Source organism: Ictalurus furcatus, chromosome 7 (assembly GCF_023375685.1).
Source record: "Ictalurus furcatus strain D&B chromosome 7, Billie_1.0, whole genome shotgun sequence".
Lineage (NCBI taxonomy): Eukaryota > Metazoa > Chordata > Actinopteri > Siluriformes > Ictaluridae > Ictalurus > Ictalurus furcatus.
This window is the reverse complement of record NC_071261.1, coordinates 16047827-16069888: the sequence shown is the minus strand read 5'-3', so window position 1 is coordinate 16069888 and position 22062 is coordinate 16047827. Positions and strand designations below refer to the sequence as shown.

The following is a 22062-nucleotide window of genomic DNA, read 5'->3' as shown; positions in this document are numbered from 1 at the left end:
GTAATCAGGTATAAGATATAAAATGTCAACTATGAAATAAGCTTGCACATTTAGAGTAACAGCTGACAGGAGCATAAACACACACAATAAGGTTTATATATACAGTCTTAATGAGTGTGTAAATGAAGAGCAGGTGCTGCTAATAATGAGGGAGATGAATATACTTCCTTCCATGATATCCATATTGTAAATTTAAAAAAATCCTGTTTTTTTTTCCTCAAGTAAATGTGTACACATTACCTATGGTTATATTTAAAATGGCCTTAAAATCTTTACAATGCCAATATGCCTTTAAAACATACTAGAGGCTTCACTAAAACATACTAAATCCTCACCTCTAATATCCCAAGAAGGCAATATTAAAAACGAGAAGGAGGGTTGCCAGATCAGTGGTAAGCTTAACAATACTGTATCAGGTTATGATTTAAATGTAGATGAAATGGTTCATAAGTATTAAAAAAAAAGGCATGGTAAATGCATATGGAATGAAAACAGTTGGCTGAATTTAGTGTATGATTGTGCTTATTGTGTTTTGTACTTTCATATTGCAGCTATACTCAATGTTGTTCCCTTTTGATTTTTATGCACAGCAGGTCCACTTCTCAGGAAAAGTTAGGACATAACCATTATCATTTCCATTCTCTCCATTTTTTTTTCTACTTTCGCACAGTCATTTGGCTCTCCTCTCACTTGCTCGCTTTCTCACCCACACATACTACATACCTCTTTTACACCCTCAACCAGTATATGTTCAGGTAATACACACAATACTGGGTCAGGGAAATCAAACTCAAAGTACAAACATTAATACGAGGGAAACGATTTACATGAAACATGGATACACACTTTCTCTTTTTCTCAATAGTACTCAGTGTGTTCAGCTGTCACTGAGCACCGGAATCAATTATATTACCGTAAATTGAGGTAGGTACACAGACAACTCACCGAAACAATAATGCAAACAATAACATGAATTATTCCTGTGAAAGCAGAACAGGGGAAATAGCAAAAAGGCAAAATAACAGAAATTATCCAAATCAAAAATACTGCAATATCATGAAGAAGAAAAAAAAAATGCATAGAGAACAAGCACACACAAAAAAATCTTAAAAATACAACAATAAGAGACCAAGCATACTGATAGTGTCATATCACTGAAATTACATAATTTTATTTTTGTGTGTATGCTTCTGCAGCATCTGTAGTAACGTGCTTGCATAAACTTTGATTCCTTAAAAAAGAAAGGCTACATGATGTAACATTCATATTTGCATTACAGTAGATATATTCCCATATATGTACCAAACAACGAAGCATGCTGATTAGGTTTTATCTTATAGAACAGACAGCTCTATTATAGGCATTTTGCTCCTATAAAGCCTGCTTAGTCCATCAGCTGTCTCCATGAGAACACTGTGTGCTGCTCTGATGCCTGTTGTAGTTGAATCTGACAGCTTGTACTATTTATTCACATTAACAGTTTCGCTGGTGCTCACTTTGGAGGATTTGGAACAACGCTGCTGGGCAATGATCACCGTGTCAAATTTCCGCATAATAAAAAAGAACAATATATTAAAAGTAGATCACTAGAGGCCTTTTGTTGCTACCCTTATCTTGTCTCAGATTTCATTAACATAACTAATGCAAATGATGTCCCAGCCTGATTGACATGTTTTCATTATTATCCTGTTTACTCTTCAACTTTTACTAGCCTTTTTTACATTTGATTATGAACGCTAAAATGTTTGGATTATTTTTGGATAATTAATATATCTTCAACCAGCTCAAAAGGACCCATGTCATACCCCTCTTCATCTCCCTCCGCTTGCTTCCTGTAGCCGTCCATATCAAATTCAAGGCCTTGATGCTCATGTACAATACCTTGTCTGGAACAGCACCCTCCTACCTCAACTCTCTTACGTTCCCTCACGCAATCTGCGATTGATTAATGACCGACGCTTAATAGTGCTTACTCAGCGTGGCTCAAGATCCCTTTCCAGAACCTTCACACTAACTGTCTCTCAGTGGTGGAATGAACTTCCAACCTCAATCTGGACCGCAGAATCTGTCACTATCTTCAAAAAACAGCTAAAGACCCACCTCTTCCGTGAACACCTAACTAACCCCTAAAACGCCAACCCCACATTATCCTTAAAAAAAAAAAAAAAATTACTCTGGCTCTTACACCTCTACTCTGCGCACTTTGCTTTTTCTAGAATTCAATTAAAAGATCTTGTATAGCAGCATTACTTGTATTGTTCTCCGCTTGATATACCGTTTTGCTTGTATTTCCACATTTGTAAGTCGCTTTGGATAAAAGCATCTGCTAAATGAATAAATATAAATATAGTGTTTATAATGATCCAGTATATTTATCACTGGTGTGGATTCAGGAAGCTACGACCAGAAGCTGCTGTGTGTGTTTGGTCCAGTGGCAAATCATATGCAAACTCAAAGCCTTCCTTATACATCAGAACTGCTTTTATCACTCAGTATGCAAAACCCAATCTCTTGATCTCTTTAGCCCTGCTGGGAAAATGGCTGCTCATCAAAACAGGATTTGAAAAGTTATAACAATAATTATTGTTAATGGTTAATGGACCATTCAAGTTGCATGCACTATTCAAAAGTACAATGCAAATAAATTATTCATTATTTACTGGAACAAACATCTGTAGTCACCTGCTTTAATATGCTATGAAGAAAGTTTTGGATGCTCACTTTTATTTGACCTTAGGTGGACAGACTTCAGCAGTGGACACGAGAATTACTCAGGAAAAAAATCTGGACAGAAGGCACTCTGCTGGTGCTGCATATGCCAAATCCTCTCTGCTAGTCCTGCCCTGTCGTGTTCCTTGTGAGGTGGGCATCACCATTTATCTACATTTCATTCAATAAAAAAGGATTATAAAATACATTAAATGACACTTCTTAATGCAATGTGTTTAGAGTAGAATCTGTAATGGCACAAAGCATTAAAGGAAGCTTCATGTTACAGGATGTTGCAGATACGGCACCACAGTGTGTGTGTGCATGCTAATGAGGCTGTGAATGTTGATCAGTAAACAGCCTTGTTACTAGCTGCAGTATGTGAGCAAACGTAGCTAAATAGTTGGAGTATGATATTATAGGGTGTTAATAATAACTGAATTGCTGCTACTATAAAAGAAAAACATAAAAGCAAAAAAAAAACAAGGACAATATTGTATTTTGTTCGCATTATTGCAGGTTTCAACATTTGTAGCTACACTCCACTAGCTCACAAGCAAACTAACTGGCAGTCAATTTTTTTTTTACAGTGCATTATTATTTAACCAGATGGCCTCTAAAAAATCTATATATTGTCTGTTCTGTGCACGTTTGACGTCACAGTCAGCTAATTTTGATGCTTTCAAATGTCACAGTTGATGTGCTTTTCTCCTAACAGCACTGCAGGTCCATGGAATTTCTTCTTAGAGTGACATTAAAGTCTTGTTATAACATACCATGCTGTTGAATTTTTAGAAAGTGTTGATTAATTTTCCATAACAGCAGCACTGACAGCAGTGCTGGCTGCAAGACAAATCATAGGTTTATATTAATGAGCTCATTCTAAATAACTATCGTTGCTATAGTAACAACTAATTCACAGATTTGTATGGCAGACACTCCACATATTCTAAGACTGATAATAATAAAGAAATGTAAAAAGTGTTGATTTTCTTTGAGGAAACATTTATTGAACATTCACATAAAAGACTCTCAGGTGTCAGTGCTTTTTAATAGTCAGTGGTAACGTTCCCGCCTTGATTCCCGCCTCTGCCCTGAATGCTTGGATTTTGCATGTTCTTCCGGTTTTCTACTCCTCTTCCTGGGTTTCCTTCGGGTACTCTGGTTTCCTTCCCCAGTCCAAAGACGTGCACTGTAGGCTGATTGGTATTTCCAAATTGTCTGTTGTGTGTATGCGATTGTGCCCTGCAGTGGCACCCCCCGAGTCCCCTGGGATAGGTTCCAGGCTCCCCACGACGCTGTGTAAGATAAGTACGGAAAATGGATGGATGGATGGATGGATGGATGGATATAATTAAGGAATAAATTTTTAAACAAGTAGAACTCAAAACCAAAGGCATCGATGGAAAACATGTTTGGTTCTTCTTGTTACTAATTTGTATGCCTGACATTCCCTTAAAATAGAATTCAAACAGGAAAGAATCTATTTAAGATCATGTCAGTCATTTAGAAGAAGAAGAAGAAGAAGAAGAAGAAGAAGAAGAAGAAGAAGAAGAAGCTTTGTTGTGAAGCTGTTGGGCATTGCTGTGACCTTGACTCTATTTGGATAAATTCCAAAATGTAATCAGTTCATCTGCTGGTTTCAGTGATAATTCCATATACATCCTTCAAACATTTGGCCACTCATTCTTGAGATGTCCACCACCAAGTGGTGGAGGCATAAAATATGTAATCAAATTGCTGGTATAAGAGGAATAAAACATTTCAGGACATGCTGTTGTAGGAAAATAATCTTCAGGCTGATAAACTTAAAAAAAAAAAAAAAAAAAAGTGGTAATGCCATTGATTGTGCTCCTCTAACAGTGTGTCCGAAAGTGTTTTATTACATACATATACTCTATAACCATGCACAACAGGACAGTAACTATATGAAAGCTGAAGATAACAATAATCAATACGGAAGCTTGGTTACTAAGCCATCATGTTTAAACTGTCAGCTTATAATGTAAGTGTTGTTACTCTAACCCTAAATGCATTTAATGTTGTGCAGCTCATGTCTTGAACTCCATCTTCACAGAATCCCGGGGAGGTGTTCCTTCTCCTGCCACAGGCCATGGCCAGTAAAGACATGGAGGTGGAGTTCAGTGAGAGCAAGCAGAAAGTGAGAGTAAAGGCAGTGAACTGGAACGAGAGCACACTCAGAGTAACTGCTGCAGGTAAAGATTAATCCTAAAACTTGCCACTTTTTCTCTGGAGAATGTAAATATGTTTAGGTTGTGGGGTTATGGATACAATAAACCAAAAAAAAAATTATTTATAGTGAAGTTCAGTTACTTCTCGAGGAGCAGTCCACTGGGTGCATACTGTACAGTGATTCTTATACTGTTCAATTTGTGCATACTGAACATTCTGTAATTTGTCCATTCTACAAATATCAGTATACATTTTAAAATGATTATATTTTTTATTAATTTGTCTTTGTTACAATGCCTGAGTCCATGTAATCGCATATGCAATCTTATATCACCAATTTTATGCAGTATTACACTGTTAAATATTTCCTGAAAAACGATTTACAGCAATTTACTTTCAGTAGAGTTATAAGTACAATATTGTAAATTCATCATAAATAATTGTAAAACATATTTAATGTAAAAACTGTACTCGATTCACAGTTAATCACTGTATGCTTCACTGTATCACAGTATTTTACAGTATACACATACAAAGTCATTTACTGGCAGCAGATTTAAATATGGGTGTGTCTCAATCAGCTCCCTTGCTCTCTAGGTCATGAATCAGTATATCCTGTACATAAGTTCAGGCACTGGTAAGGAGCCTGGCTCACTACACACTGGGACACTGATAACTCAATTTCTAGTGACATGACTATGTACTCGTGTTGTATAAACAACAGGCAGGACTAATATCTTTCTGACATTATACGTCATAAATTTGTTATCTTAATCCCACTCGTTTCTGCCATGGTACTTCAAGCAGGCTTGTAATCTAGCTAGTGGATATTTTGAAAATCATTAATCACTTAAAACTTGTTAGACTCAAACAAACCGTATATAGAACGTCAAATAAAGTTTAAAACATAAGTAATCATTTGTGAGCCACGACAACGATAACAAGCTACTTACATTAGTAGATGAAAGTTGGCTGAAAGTTTGTCCCCCATTTTTTTTAGAGCTGAGAGGCCTCAGAAAACATGGCATCATTTCCAGTAAAGGAACATAGCGAGCATCAACGCTCCCTGGTTTTTGCAGTGCATTGTGGGATTTTTTAGGGCGCGAATGTTCCAGTGCACAGGAAGAATTTTGTGACTTAAAATGGCCGACTCCCTGATCAGTGCCCTGACTACTGAACTAGGGAGCTGACTGAGACACACCCAAACACCTGAGTCACTCCTTCCCTCGACTAACTTGCACTAATTCAACCACTATCTACAATCTACCATTGAAGCAACACAAACTAAAATATTAATGTTAGTCCTTTACTGAACTAAAGTTTTTATTATCTTATAAACTTACATCATTTGCTTAAAACAGCATTTGCTAAAATAAAGGGCAGAAAAATTCATTTAAATTCTCTTTATGTTGATACAAAGACAACCTTTACCATTCTTAAGCCCACCTAAAATATTAGATATCTCACTATGCATTGCATTGTCTGGTATTTTATTTTAAAGCAATGCACTGCTCTAATTGTCCAATTGTTTACAGTACAATCTTGTAAAATAATAAAACAATATTTTGCTGTAAAACAACACTGTAAATGTACAGCATTTTTTTACAGACATATATGCACTCCTCTATGGCCTATAAACTCCTATATGCTCCTATTTTTAAAGACATATATGTACTCCTTTATGCCCTATAAGCTCCTATATGCTCCTATTTTTACAGACATATATGCACTCCTCTATGCCCTATAAGCTCCTATATGCTCCTATTTTTAAAGACATATATGCACTCCTCTATGCCCTATAAACTCCTATATGCTCCTATTTTTAAAGACATATATGCACTCCTCTATGCCCTATAAACTATATGCTCCTATTTTTAAAGACATATATGCACTCCTCTATGCCCTATAAACTCCTATATGCTCCTATTTTTACAGAGATACATACACTCCTCTTTGGCCAAGAATTTTATGCAAATTCTGCCACCATCCTCTAGAATATTCTTACTAGGGCCTAATGACAGACTCAGCATCAGAATTAGTTTATTGTTCATAAAACAGCTTAGGACTATGTATTCTATCCTAAACACTGCTGTCAGTTCTATAAGCAGAGAAATTTCAGGTTTGTTTTGGTCAAGATTATGGTAACTGCATGTTACAGAATTTCCTGCTGGAAATGTGGCTGTAACGCTCTACTGTGGAGGTGTAATGAAGGGCAGCACACACCTACACTACTACAACACTATGGGAGAGATTTCCCACCTGCTCAAGCAGGCTGCAGACCCGATGAACTTCATGTGTCAGGTACACAAACAGCTTGAAACACATTAGAGACTCGATAAGCAAAGACCAGAGACATGATCAGTGCCTGGTGCAGGTCAAATACACATTGCAAACGCACTAATGAAATTTTCATTTCAAGTGGATCGTTAATTGTATATCCAGGCCATGGCAAATTTATTATAATGATTGTGTATGTTTACATGCCATTTGTTTATGTCTATCATACCATTTGTTTTAATTTTCTTATAGTAATTTTCAAATGTCTCCTTTAAATCCTGTTACGAAGTATTTGTAGGGTAAAAAGAGTATTTGTCAATGTCAGAATCTCTTTAAATGATTTCATTTTTAAACAAGTTATGATATTCCAGAGATTTACGAAAACGCAAGGTAAAAATCATTACGCTTTCCATTTATTTGTCCATTTGTTCACATGTTTTAAATGTGATCTATACGATTTAGGCTTTTCAATCATCCTCCTCAGAGAAGCTGGATCATATTCTAGCTGCGTGCGTGTTGAAGAACATGCCTACCGGAGGTTTCCAAGGACTACAGAATGATCAGACTCTGACTGGAGGTAAGTGATTCTCTGGGTCTGAAATACTCCTAAAAGCTGATCACAACTCAATTCAACAGAAGCCAGAACAGATTTTTTAGCTCTCACTGATCCCTGACCTGCATGTACAGGTACCTCATTTCTCATTCTGCTAATGAATAAAGAGGAATAGAGGAACGCCACCCAGCTCACAAAGGTACATTAGGTTTGGCGTGTACCACTGATGTGTTTTTCACAGTATAACCCAGAGCATTAAAACACACATCAGTACTAACAGTAATGAAATGTTTGTTATTCTCATACTACAACAGGATATGATAAATGATCTAGCTCTCCTCATGTCTTCATAAAATGACATGTTATAAGGTTAAGACTATGTCTCAGGCATATGGTAAGGTCAACCATCAAGCCAGACTAGAAATGCTGGTTTGAGATTCAAAGTAAATGCAATAGAAAGAAATATCTCATCTCTTCCAAGTAGAACTGAAAAGGAACTTATTGGCAGTGATGAAAATGACAAGTTCACAGTCATTTCACACCTCATCATTTCTAAAGAAAAGTCAAAATGAAATGAGTTTTGCAGAGCATTCCACCATGCGCCAGTTACAGAATATTAACTTCATCTAGTCCGCTTCTGCTATTTTATCTTGCACAAGTTGGAGAGACGGCAAATGAAAGCATGGATAAGCAGCATTTTAAAAATATAACTTGAGAAACTCCTAACAATCCTTTTCTTGAGAACAAATCATTGCTGGTGAGTCTGGTGTCGACCAGCCCAAATTACTACCGACTGTTCCTCAGTCATTCATACACCCTATGTCGAATCTGTTTCCAGGGAAAGGGCACAAGAGGTGTATGACCCCACATAGCCCCTATCACTCACTTCTCCTTTCTCCAACTGTTTCTTTCTGTTTTTTTCCTTCTTTTGCACAGAGACTGATTGCTCATTCACCATCTGTATCACTTACTCTGAATGCCTTTCTCGTTCATTCTAAGCCACTCTTTCTCTTTCACATTCGCACACACCAACACACACACACACACACACACACACACACACACACACACACACTCACCAGCTCAATGAATATTTAGAGTTCGCTCCACTTTTCCAACATGGTGTCTGAAAGCAATAACAGTCTACTTAAGGAATGCGTGTCATTTTAATTTGACCTTGGGTTCTGTTTCACTGATGTTTCTAATATCAATCTCTCTAAGATCTTCCTCCGTACTGAAATCTTGAGAAGTAGCTTATAGTGCGTTATTTATTGAGTTTTTTTTTAGCCTTGCATTACAGCAACAAATAGAAAGGGTATCAGTTAGGCAAATAAACTCAGATTGAGTTACAAATATTCCATCCATCCATTTTCCATACTACTGATCCTACACAGGGTCACAGGGAGCCTGGAGCCTATCCCAGGGGACTCGGGCACAAGGTGGGGGACACCCTGGACGGGGTGCCAACCCATGACAGGGCACAATTGCACACATTCACATGCTACAGACAATTTGGAAATGCAAATCAGCCTACAGTACATGTCTTTGGACCAAGCGAAGGAAACCTGAGCACCAGGAGGAAACCCACAAAGCATGGGGAGAATCTGCAAAACATGCAAACTCCCAAACCCTGAAGGTGCAAGTTCACTGTGCCCTCCCTGCCAAAATATTCCTAAACGTAAAAAGAAAATAACAAGAATAAATAAATTTAAAAAACTATTCGTCAGACGTCTTAGTTAAAGATAAATTAAATTAGAAAAAGAAATAGTGTCATTATATTTGAGTCCTCATTCACAGCTCCATACATTTTAATCTCTATCGAAATGATAATTACCATTTTTGAGTGACCAATGATTTTTTAAAAAATGTTGCTATTTGAAAGATATAAGCTAATATTCCACTGATCACCTTTCTATATGGATGCAATTAGCATCCATGGAGTTATTATTGCACTTAGTGAACAAAAATTTTAACTTTAACAAGCGCTAATAGACCCCTACATGGCCAGGAATCCTGCTGCCCCATTCTCTGGAGGGGAGCGGTGGACAAGACACTCACTGACAGGGTTGCCTAGTGTGCCAAATTCATCTAGTCAAAATAAATCCTCCACAAAATACATCATGGCTGTCAAGATCTTGCTTTATAGCAAACAAATTGAATTAAAATCACAGATAGTGTACATGGAGAGTGCATCCATGATATACACATCCATTTCTATTTTAAGATGCAGTATACTGCAAAGAGTGGGAGACAGAAAGGGGGATTATGGCTTGGATCATGTACATACATCAGAAATGTGTCTGCACCACTTTGATCTTGTTTCCTACGCAAAAGCTGAGAAAAAAAAAAACGATGTCTTAGTTTTCCAATGCCTGAGTGTTTTGGGCTAGTTTCAGGTGTGGTTTTCAACTAAAAACCTAAAGAGAACTAAAAACTTCTCAAAACAAGCTTCTAGACTGTATGCTGAGTGATTGTATAATGTTAACCTATTACAGGATTACTGGATAATAGCCTATAGCATAATCGCATGTGATAGCCTCTATACTTAATTTTATTTGAGGCTTTGTCATTATAAATGCTGTCCTACCCTACTACAATCTACAGTCATGAGCCACTGCTGCTGTGGTGCTTTATGAATGCAACACCTGACCTTCAGCCAGTGTTTTAGTGCAGAAATTGAAAATTGGTTCTAAATAACCTAGAGCGGTTTAGAGGTTGAACCCTGATTGATGATGTAATCAGTTCATCAGTAGTCAGGAATTGATCCTGTGACCAAAAAATGATTGTCGATACCTGCCTCTGAGCTGTCTTCTACAAACAGTCCCGGTCATCACTCATGCTCCAAGCTGACCATTTTCTTACTGCTCAAAAAGTTACTTTCAAAATAACTTTATTTCTAAAGCACAGTTAACAAAACTTTCATCAGAATAGTCTTTCGTACAATAAAGTAACCTCTCAAATCTGAATATGAGGCTGTACAAAGCCTACTCATGAATAATGCATCATCTTTGCCTTTCAAACACCTACACACTGAGTTAGCGCTTGGACTCAGCAGATAAAGCCATGGTGTAAAGTTAAATGGTTATAAAGCTTCCAAAGCAATGAGGATTTAACAATATTGTGTTTTCACATGGAGGTGGAACTCTACAGTTATTAGAAGATGCTTATTTCTGTGGGCCTTCAGATTTGCTCATGATTTAGTTATCTGCTATTATTGCGTTTATTTATTTATTTATTTATTTATTTATTTATTTATTTATTTATTCATTTATGGGGGTGCTTTGCTTTATATATAGACTGATCAAATTTCAGTACAATACAGTATAACAGCATTAAACTGGAATTTTCATCTGCAGTATCGCACTCAGAGGACATCCCAACTCTCCTGCACTTTGCAGCGCAGTATGGGCTGAAAGATCTGGCTAGTGTTCTGCTGCAGTGCCCTGGAGCACAACAAGCCATGAGAAGCACCAACCGTTTCGGACACACGCCCCTGGCACTAGCACACGCAAATGGACACTCACAGCTCCATGTCTTCCTGCAGGAATCACTGGTGAGTTCTTCTGCTCGAAATTGTAGCTGTAGGAAGTGTTATTTGAGTGAAGTTAGAGATAGTGGAAGCTATTTTTTTAGACATAAAAATCTGATTGCTATAGACAGACAGACAGACAGAGATACAGTAGATAGATGTGTGTGGTAAAAGTTAAGAACAGTACACAAAGTTTCTAGAAAAACAGGATGTTTCTGGAAGTGCTTCTGAAGCTGTAGGAGGGGAAACCATGAATATCTTCCATTCATATTAATTATTAGTAATGCAAACATTATTTAAGGAAACAGACAAATACCCATTAAAATATATATTAGGATCTGTCCTGACAGGGATGTATTTGTGTGTGTGTGTGTGTGTGTGTGTGTGTGGTCTAGAAAGGAAGTTTTTGTTTTTCATGTCTTTGAAAACACTGGGGGGAAAACGCAAGCCTGCTGGAAAGTCATTTTTCATTCATCAAAACATAACAGCAAATATCAATTTGCAGAACATACCTTTATTCAGCGCCTGAACTTCTGTAGTTCCTCAGCCGAGCAAGCTAGGGAACTATCTTTTAAAAGAAGCAATGTTTTTACCATTTCAGGGGCTATTGATTACAGCCACCAATAACCACCTTATATAACAATAGCCACCTTATAATTTACTTTAGATTTGTTGTCTGTTATTTTCCAGAACGATCAGAAAAGTTCATTGGACATGCTATCCAATAATGTACAAAACCAGAAAACAAACAAAAGAACAAACAATATATAGTGCACCTCCTATCTGAATCTGTATTTATATCTGTTTAGAATATTATCATCTGTATAATGGATTCATATAAGGTTACATCCCTAGTGTCTGCACACATAATGTGTCTGAGTGCATCTTCATATAGACCAGTCATTTTAACCTTTAATTCCATTTTATTACTTACAAAATGACTTCATACACATGCTCAAATGGGACAGAGGGACAAAATGACAGGAATGAGAACAATATTGTAATGGGCAAACCCTGCTGACCTTCATTTCCAGGGGTTTATACTGTAGCTGCCTGCTTAAAGGCAGCCTTACTAACTTTCAAGCCATTATTTATGGACTTCCTCCCTCATCCTTAAGGCCCCTCAGTGGTTGTAAATACCCAATTCAGGTGGAATGGGGTCAGCTAGCAACCACAGTCAAGTCTCTGATTTGTTTGAGCACATCTGCAGCCAAAGGGATGTTAATGTGGCCAGAGAAAGTGTCTTTAAAAAAAAAATAATAATAAATGTTACCCATGGGAATGAGGTGAAGAAAGGAATTGTGTTGAATTTATGTCTTTGAATGTCATGGTGTATAGGGTTAGTCTTGTGATATACTTGGAGATCAACATGCCAGTAAACCTAGCCTTATATATGCTGGAACATTACACTCTGAGGAGGACATTTTTTATAATTTTTTTTTTAGGAAACTCCATTCACTGTAGTGAATTAAAGCACTGGCTAGGCCAATGCAACAAAGATGAAACCTCACTGATAATATTTCAACCCTTCTGCTTAAGGCCAAATGAACTATATTAATTGCTTACCAAATTTGAACCAATATTTATAAAAGAAATATGGTGCTGTTTTTTCTTTCACAGTGGTGCACTATGATGAATGCTGCGAGGGTCTGAGAAAGGGTTTTTGGAGAATATTAATTACAAGATTATGCTATAATTATTTTTTTTAATGGTTAAAAGCTTGTTTGTTTTAAGAACTCCACTAGCACCCAGATGAAAGCAAAGAGGAGGCTTAAATATGCTGCATTTATTCACTAATGGTAAGCAATTAACAGGTATCAATCAACGTATCAATGAATGCATTAGCCAGGCTCTGAGGAACCAAGTGTCCTGCTGCTTTTCACAACAGACGCATTAAAAACAGTACAGTACAAACTTGTCTGCAGCAAATCCACCTCATTGTAATGATTATAAAGGCAAATGATTATTATAATAGCAAAATATTAAAAGCTAGTCTTTTATGAGATTTTGATAACAGCCATGCCTAATATGTTACTGAGTGTGTGTGTGTGTGTGTGTGTGTGTGTGTGTGTGTGTGTGTATGTGCTGTATGTAATATGTTGAACACTAAACCTTACCAAACATGCAACATTCCTAAAAATGAAAAAAAAGAAAAGAAAAAAGAGGCTTTAAATTTTTTACAACACTGACTGGTATTAGAAATGAAAATAAACTCGACTAAAATTGTGATGCATTCTGAAATGTTTTACTTATTTCCAACAAATGGAATTTGCTGTTTTTTGAAGCATTGTGGCGCAGACTGATTTTCGACCATTTTCACCTCATTTGTGTAGATACCTGAGAGTTGTTGTGCTGTGACTTTTATTTTGATGCAGTAAAAATAGCTGTATTGTCTTTACAGTAATTCTATCATATGGGAAAATGTTGTTTAGTTATTATACAAGCTATATTGATTGTTACAGTAAGATACAATGCATTAAGATACAATCAGAGGTGGCACCACTACTCCAAAAGTGGTGCGTCAAAATTTTTGTATGAGAAATGAGGTACATCTGTCATTTGTCTATAAACAAACACAGACTAACTGTGTATTTTGCTTTTAGCGCTATCTGGAGCGAGGGTCTTGATTATAATATAATAACTGGGCACAACACACCTTTTAACAAACATCAGAGTAGTATGTTTCAACCCCACAGTCTTAATTTTGCATTTTACTCCTCAGGCAGATAATAACAGAACACAAAATATGTGCATATGTCATTTAAAATATTGAAACGTTAGCGATACTGATTCAGCACATGATTATTAAGCACCAGTGAGCGCCAAAGCACGGTTAACCCTTTATCACTCATAGGAGATCCCCTTTAAACCCTTTCAAAACCGTTTGGTTTTTCAACCGTCAGACATGTCTGTTATTGCCTGAAGTGCTGGGTCACCGCCTCAGTAATTTGAAAAGTGCCGACTCAAATTCCAGCTCACCCCTGTTGCTCCAGCGGCCCTGGATACAGTGCAATAATACCTGAATTGATGCTACTCTAAAATACATGTACAGTATTGTATTTGGTCAGCATTGTTGTAGGTTTTACCTGTTCTAGATACAGTTCACCAGCAAACTATCTGCCAGTAACTTAAAGTAAAATCTGCAGTAGTTAAATTGTAGGACATTATCATATAATCCCATGGCCTCTAAACTATATAAAAGTTTCTCTAGTTTAGCAAAATCAAATTTCTACACCAAATGATTTGTCCTGTGCATGACTGACATCGTAATAAGCTGATTTTAAATGTCACAGGTGACATTGTTTTCTTCAATACTCTGAAGAATTGTTTTCCCACAGCACTGTTGAGTTCTCGAATCTTATTGGATGTGATTGATCAGAAGCTGTCGATTAATTTTCTAAATAGCAGTACACCTCTGACGGTAATGCTATCTGCAATTCCAATCACAGGTTAATATTAATATACTCACTCTAATATATTATTGTTTATATAGTAACAGCTCATTCACAGGGAATTGTATGGTGGATGCTCCATAATAATCGAAGCAAACAGTATATGTTTTATTTAATGTATAGTATAATTGTCGATATGGTGAAGCTTTCTGAAAGATGTTTCGTTAACGTTTATGGAAGGAGTCTTGGGTGTCGGTGCTTTATAACAGTAAGTAAGTTTTCCGCAGTGGGAGACTGTGCTCGGTAACATGACAAGCTGTTCCACAACATTAAATGTAACTATAAATGGTTAAAAAGTAGGATGTGTTATTCAAGAGTTCATAACAAATTGTAATCACTGGTAAATTGCTATGGTTTCACCAGAATAAAACATGCCATTACAACAAAGTTATCAAGTGAGGTAAGGGATCACATCACCCCATCATTGATTATTTTCCTATAGCAGGACGCCTCGCTGTGTTTTATTCCTTAGTTGATACATTTTGCTTGTCAACCCCATGCTCTTGCTTAGGTAATATTCAACCCTCAAAGTAATCAAGATACAAATACAAGCAAATACAGCATCTAATGGCCAGTGCCAATTCTAAAGACAAACTACCACACAGTAATCATTAATTTAATCAGAAGATTTAGCAGGTAGTTTATACTGCAGATGTTGTTTAAGCCTAGTCTTGGAAAATAATTTCCACTGGAAAGTATCATCATTGATTCCATAGTTTAAGTCTAGACTTTTTGCCATGGAAATCCTTCTGAGGGATGTGTTCTGTAGTAAAACACTTTTGTTCAGCACAGGTTTGACCCTAGAGGAATATCAATATCTGTCAGACATCAGTGTGTTGTGGTGTCTGTGAGTGTGCTGTCTCTGCCCCTCATTCTACAACAGGGCAGAATTTGTTCCAGACATACTGACTCAGGCTTAATTACAATACATTGCAGATGAAGAGGGATTTTATTTGATCTCTCAAGTGGTTTGACTCACAACATCCACTTTTAGCTCTTTTGCTGAACATCGTTTAAAATGTACAAGTTTGAACTTTCAGCAGAAGTGCACCAATTTGTTCAAATCCAACCATATGATGTAGTAAGAAAGATGTCCTGCAATCCACCTGACAGATTTTAAGCCTTTTGAGGGATATGAGAAGGCAAAAAAAAGAAAAGGCTTTCTTATAGCTGGGTTTCTTTAATAACAAATGAAACTAAATCTTCTTAATAAATTATGCACAATCAAAGTGGACTTTTTCCATATAAACTAGTGCTCTGAGAAAAATGTGAAAATGTATATGAGGATGTCAAAGTGAATATTTTTTGTTAACATATACTGTAAACCAGACATCATATGACATAACTCTACCTTCTGTTACTCAATGTGTGAGTAATCACCTTAAAGTTGGCATGTACACAGAGCTTAATAAGGAAAACCATGTGCCACTACCACCTTCAATGGATTTAGCACAAGCCTCCTATATATGCACTTCATCTCCAACACTAACAAGCTCTCAGTCTACAGGGAATTCCCAACCTCAAGGGAATGAAAATGAGAGGACTTAACCTAATCCCCTCTCTGCTCTGGTTGTTATGTGACGGCTGTAATCATGCCTGTAAAATTGGATTAAAATTGACTGATAGGCCTCACCTAGCTCTGCAATACAGCTCATATACACGAAGGGAAATATAATATAATGAAGGAATCGCCTTATTGGATCAAATTCCTTAGGTGGAGATGGAAAAAGATTGATATCCTCAAGAGCTTAATCATGGATGTGCAATATGTGACCTAGATCTAACATGTTAAAATGTTAGAAAGTGTTCATCAGAAGTGATAAATGACCATGTCATACTGGGTCAGAGCTTATATACAGTACCTCATCACTTCCTGAGCATAAAAATAATTCGGTGTCATATATTATTTAAACCAATTACATGCCCAAAAGCAATCAATATTTAATGAATGCATCAATATATGATAATCATGTAACTGCACACAAAGACTTTCCATCCGCATGTGAACAGAGCCCAGTGGCTTCTACAGCAGGAAAAAGTCCTTGCCAGTGGCATAGCCAGGAATTTATTTTGGGGGGTTGAAACATTGTTGGAGCCCTATACAGATACCATGACATGAATCTACAACTTCTCAAACAGAAAACAAAGCTATTACAAACATCATGATCACATGGTATTAGAAGGCAATTTATGATCTAAAAGCAACTACTCAGCCATTCCCATACATACAGTAAACTGTATCTGATTACCATTTAAAAAATTTCTCTATCAGGATCAATTATTAATAATGATAATTATGTAAAAATCCATTGCATGTTCACCCAACTGGTGGGTTGTGCAAGTAGTTTAGATCTACTTTTATACGCATATGTTCTGATTCTTTCCAACTGGAAAATCCAGCTAATCAGTCTGTCTGTGTGTGCAGTAGTGAGTTAGAGTGGCTTGCATTTCATACACTACAGTTGCAATCAAAATGATTCAACCCCCATTGCAAATCAGGTTTATTGTCAAAATTTACAGACATTCAACTGTTTGCAATGAACAAATCAAACAAAAGCAGTTGAAATCGTTCAACACAACGAATGCTTCAAGTGGCACCCTTCATGGCAAGCATCTTAAGTACTTAGTACAGCACCCTTTTGATGTTATGACCTGCTGCAAATGAGATGCATAGCTTCTGGCAGTGTTCCTGAGGAATCTTAGCCCATTCCTCATGAGCAATGGCCTCCAGTTCAGTAATATTCTTGGGTTTGCGTGCTGCAACTGCCTTCTTCAAATCCCACCAGAGATTTTCTATGGGGTTCAAGTCAAGTGACTGTGATTACCCAGTAGAATCTTCCAGGACGACTTCTGAAACCAAGCCTTGGTGGAATTTGAAGTATGCTTGGAATCATTGTCCTGTTGGAAGGTCCAGTGACAACCAAGCTTCAGCTTCCTCACAGATGGCATGACATTTTCCCCTGGGCTTTCCTGATACTTCAATGAATCCTCCTCTTCCACACGCTGCAGGTTTCTAGTGCCAGAGGATGCAAAGCAGCCCCAGAGCATCACCGAGCCACCACCATGCTTGACTGTGGACAGAGTGTTCTTTCTTCATTCTTCTTTTTCTAGACATACCGCTGATCCATCATGACGAAAAGTTCCAGTTTTGTTTCATCGCGCCACAGAACAGAATCCCAAAACTTCTGTGGCTTATTTATATGATTTTGAGCCGACTTTTCTTGTGCTTTTGGGTCAGTAGTGGTGTACGTCTTGGAGTTCTGGCATGGAAAACTAAAGGCATTTAGTATATGCCTTACTGTGCTCACTGAAACGTCAGTGCCTGTTGCCACCAAGTCTTGGTGCAGGTCTTTTGGAGTCACTCGAGGGTTTTTCCCAACCTGCCTTCTCAGAAATCTGGTTGCAGCCATTGATACCTTCCTTTTTCTGCCCCTAGCCAGTTCAGGTATTTCATGTGTTCCAGCTCAAGCACACCTGGTGCAACTAATGAAGCCCTTGATTAGTTGCATCAGGTGTGCTTGAGACAACACCTTTTGACAACATGTTTTACATATTTGTGCTGTTGTGTGGGATTCTCTTCAGGGAGTTGAATAATTTTGAAACTGGAGAAATCATTATAAGTTGCATTTTCAGTTGAATTTGGGGAAACCTCTTGATTCATTCGTTGTGTTGAACTATTTCAGTTGCTTTTGTTTGATTTGTTCATTGCAAACAACTGAAAGTCTGTAAATTTTGACAATAAACCTGATTTGCAATGGGGGTTGAATAACTTTGATTGCAACTGTACATGCCCAAAAGTATGTGGACAATTGACCATGACAAGCAAGGAGGCCTGGTGTACAGTCAGTATTCCAGTCCATCCCAAAGGTGTTCAGTGTGGTTGAGGTCAGGGATCTGTGTAGTCCACTCAAGTTCTTCCACACCAACCTTGGCAAACCATGTCTTTATGGAGCTCGCTTTGTGCACAGGGGCATTGTCATGCTGGAACATGTTTGGGTATCTTGGTTACCACTAATACTACAACATACAAAGACATTCTAGACAATCAGATGCCTCCAACTTTGTGGCAACTGTTTGGGAAAGGCCCACATATAGGGGTGATGGTAAGGTGTCTACATATGTTTGGCCATATAGTGTATCTCCTATTCGGCAAGAAAATATGTGATTCTTATTGGTTAATCCTTTTTCTCACCATAGCACCGGATTAAACAAACTAGGGCAATTAAATATGGAGGGATCATAATGCTTTCTAGACTTGTAATTTTGTGAAAATTATTGTGCAAAACAATGTTATTTGAGACATACGGTGTGTGTATAATCATTGATTGATGATGCCTTTACCCATCTAATTAACATGATATGCTTTACAAACAACAATGTAGAAGAGGAGAAAATGAGTTAGGAAAAGCTCCTACTTTACTTGTGCACCATTAATTTGCTACATCTCCTGACCTCATATTATCCCCATTATTCTTCTTTGGTGACATTATGAAACAATGTCCAGTTTTGGGCAACATACTGTAATGCTGTAATTAGGTTCAGTGGACTTGTTAATAAAGTAATTCAGTTTGGTAGAGCTGACTGTTAGGCTTTTACTGTTTCACTGAATGGCATTGGTACACATGGGAATCTGATTAGTAGTTCATCTTTTTTGTTTTCTGCAACATGTAACCACACTGAAAACCCACATACAGCACATTGTTTGAATTCACTCCTGCTTAAATTATTAATTTATTCTGTTTTCAAACATAGACTTCCAATTTTAATAGTACATAATACATAATAATGCCAATGCAACCTTTTTCCAAGGAGAAATTAGACTGTAAAATCTTAAATCAAAGAGGATGCTTAGGTATATGTTAACGTGAGGGTGATCTCTCAGTAGGACAGTTTATTTGTGAACCTGAGCTCATGAGAAATCTATACAAATGAGGGAGATGAAGTTGGATTTTGCATGAATTTACTGTATAAGAATAAGTCTTGAGAAAAAAGATGAATGCTAACTCCACCCCTATGACGATCCCTTCTCCTTTGCTTCTTTACATACAAGTCATGCATATTAGCAAGGGTGGACAAAAGTTTATTAACTAGATGAAAAGGGGAAAAAAGAAAGCTTCTTTTCTTTTAATTACTCTGACTTGGGCTATTTACATATTTTATACCATAGTACTGTTGCTTGATTTATTTCCAGCTCCAAGGTTTATATTAATACTTTCCTTCTAATACATTATTGTTTCTATAGCAACAACACAGAGACTTGTATACTGTTCACTCTACATAAACAAACATAAAAATAATGTAATCATCGAAAAGGTGAAGTTTTCTATGACAGTAACTAACTTATTTCATAGATGTTCCACAATACTGCAACTATCAACTGATTAGAAAGTATGATGTGTTCTTTAATAAAAATCTTCATTGTTGGCAAATTACTGTGGTATAAGAAGATCAAAACATAAAATGATGCATGTTAAAATAATTAACTTAGAGCTCAGCTTTGAGTCCTTCCATGCCTGTCAGGTTTTCATAGTTCACAGTTGTTCACAGTTGATTGTTCTCCATTTTCCTATTGTTCAGTAAATCATTCATCAAGTTAAAAAGGGTTTAAACTTGACTGTAAATATTGCCATGTCAGTGTGATACAGTAAGGTCCCCTTGAGCACTGTTGTTATGCCCTTGTGTAACACACTTAATCCTACATTGCTCCAGGGGCACAGACACTTTCAGCCCATTCCCTTCCTACTCTGGGGCGTCTAAATGAGACTATGTTGCCTGGTAAAAAAAATTCCCAGTCAACCACACGAATAACACGAGGCCCATTCTTAAGAGTTTGCCCCTGCTGACATAAACACCGCTCTTTATGCTCCTGCTAACATATGAGGCAAATCATGACATCCACTTAAAAGGTCAGCATGGCTTAATGGGGTAATTCTATTGTGAGCAGGTTGCATTTGGTCTCGGGTCTTATTTCAGCTTACGCTCATAAACATGTCATCTCTCTTCCTTTGATGAGGCTGCTGGAATCATATTGGGACAACCTTCAAACACTAAAAAAATTCAAATGACAAAATGGCAGTAGCTGTTAAAGTAATTAAAGTGATGAGTTGTGGACAAGTAGTTATATTAATAGTTATTTTTAATTAATACATTTTTTTAAGTAAGCCATTTGGGATACTGACTTGCTTCACTGGATAGCTGATCATTTGATTTGTTTCATCATGTTGCTAATGGCAGAGCACAAGTGGCAGCACTGGTGAATGCATGGTGTGATCAATCACTGGGTTTATAAATAGATTAACTCAGGCATTGGGAGTTACTTTACCCAGCCAAATTGCAATCCATAGGCACCCTCGTGCCAGTGGAAGAGCTCTAAACAGCTCCTTGGCAATAGCAGCTCTGAGTCTGATGAAACCGGATGCAACAGCAATCAAGTGCGGTAGCCATTCTGCGACTATGACAACACGCAGCCCTTCCTGTGACTGTGGCTACAGCACATCGTCACTTAAAAGTTATGGTTTGATGATTCCTTTAATTGAAATTGACATGCATTAGGTCTTAATTCTTGAACACCCTGACATCCTGAGACTGTTTGTTGAACAAGGTTAAGTGCTTGTTTGCTTTTCTTATGTTGGAGTCATGGTGGTGCATGCTTTACTGTACGTACTCATGATGCTGACCTTTCCTTAGTGTATGATGCTCAAGCCTCAAACAAATGATGAAACGATGTAAAGTTTGTCATCAAACCATCCATCCCCAGTCTTAGCTTTTCAGCATGTTTCTCCTCTCTAAATCATTTTGATCCACTCCTTGTCACTCTCCTGGCCGGCAGAAGTCTGTAACCACAGCAACATTGACTCAGAATGTGTAGCACTAAGCATGAAATCTGGAGGAGAGCAGATTTAGTGTTGAGCCCAGAGATCTTTTTCTCCCTTTTTTCCAGTGCAGGGTTAAGTTTCCTTACTGGATGTGTAGTAGGTTCACTTTTTATTTATTTCCCTGGTGAAAGCTTCAGTGCTCCCCCACCGTGTTCCTTTGTGCTGAAATTCTGAAATGATATGTTCTAGACCATTGAATAAGTCAAAGCGCATGATTAAGTACTACGTAATCTAAGGTCATTTTCACACTTGACCCAGGGCTTTTTGCCCAGGGTTCTACTTTGGTAGAGTGTGAAAGTTTTGGAACAGTCCAGAGAACCAGACCTGGTCCTTGCTTACGTCAACAGACCCCTGGTTATGTCCCCATTTGGGGAAGGTAACCATGATTGGTTTAAGTTACTTTTCATTACTTCCTGTTTCAAGTCTTTCGATGCTGAGGAAAACGTTATTATGGCCAGCAGAGAGATGGAATGC

General features: G+C 37.4%; 1 protein-coding gene across 2 annotated transcripts in view; it reads left to right on the top strand.

The window, feature by feature from the left end:
- LOC128609961 (B-cell scaffold protein with ankyrin repeats) overlaps positions 1 to 22062 on the top strand; it is a 46011-nt gene that overhangs the window by 5706 nt on the left and 18243 nt on the right. For both annotated transcript variants that reach the window (XM_053628920.1, XM_053628919.1), the window contains 5 exons: positions 2738 to 2862; positions 4787 to 4925; positions 7061 to 7203; positions 7642 to 7756; positions 11089 to 11285. In XM_053628920.1, coding sequence (XP_053484895.1) covers positions 2738 to 2862; positions 4787 to 4925; positions 7061 to 7203; positions 7642 to 7756; positions 11089 to 11285 — 719 coding nt within the window. The remainder of the gene's footprint in view (positions 1 to 2737; positions 2863 to 4786; positions 4926 to 7060; positions 7204 to 7641; positions 7757 to 11088; positions 11286 to 22062) is intronic.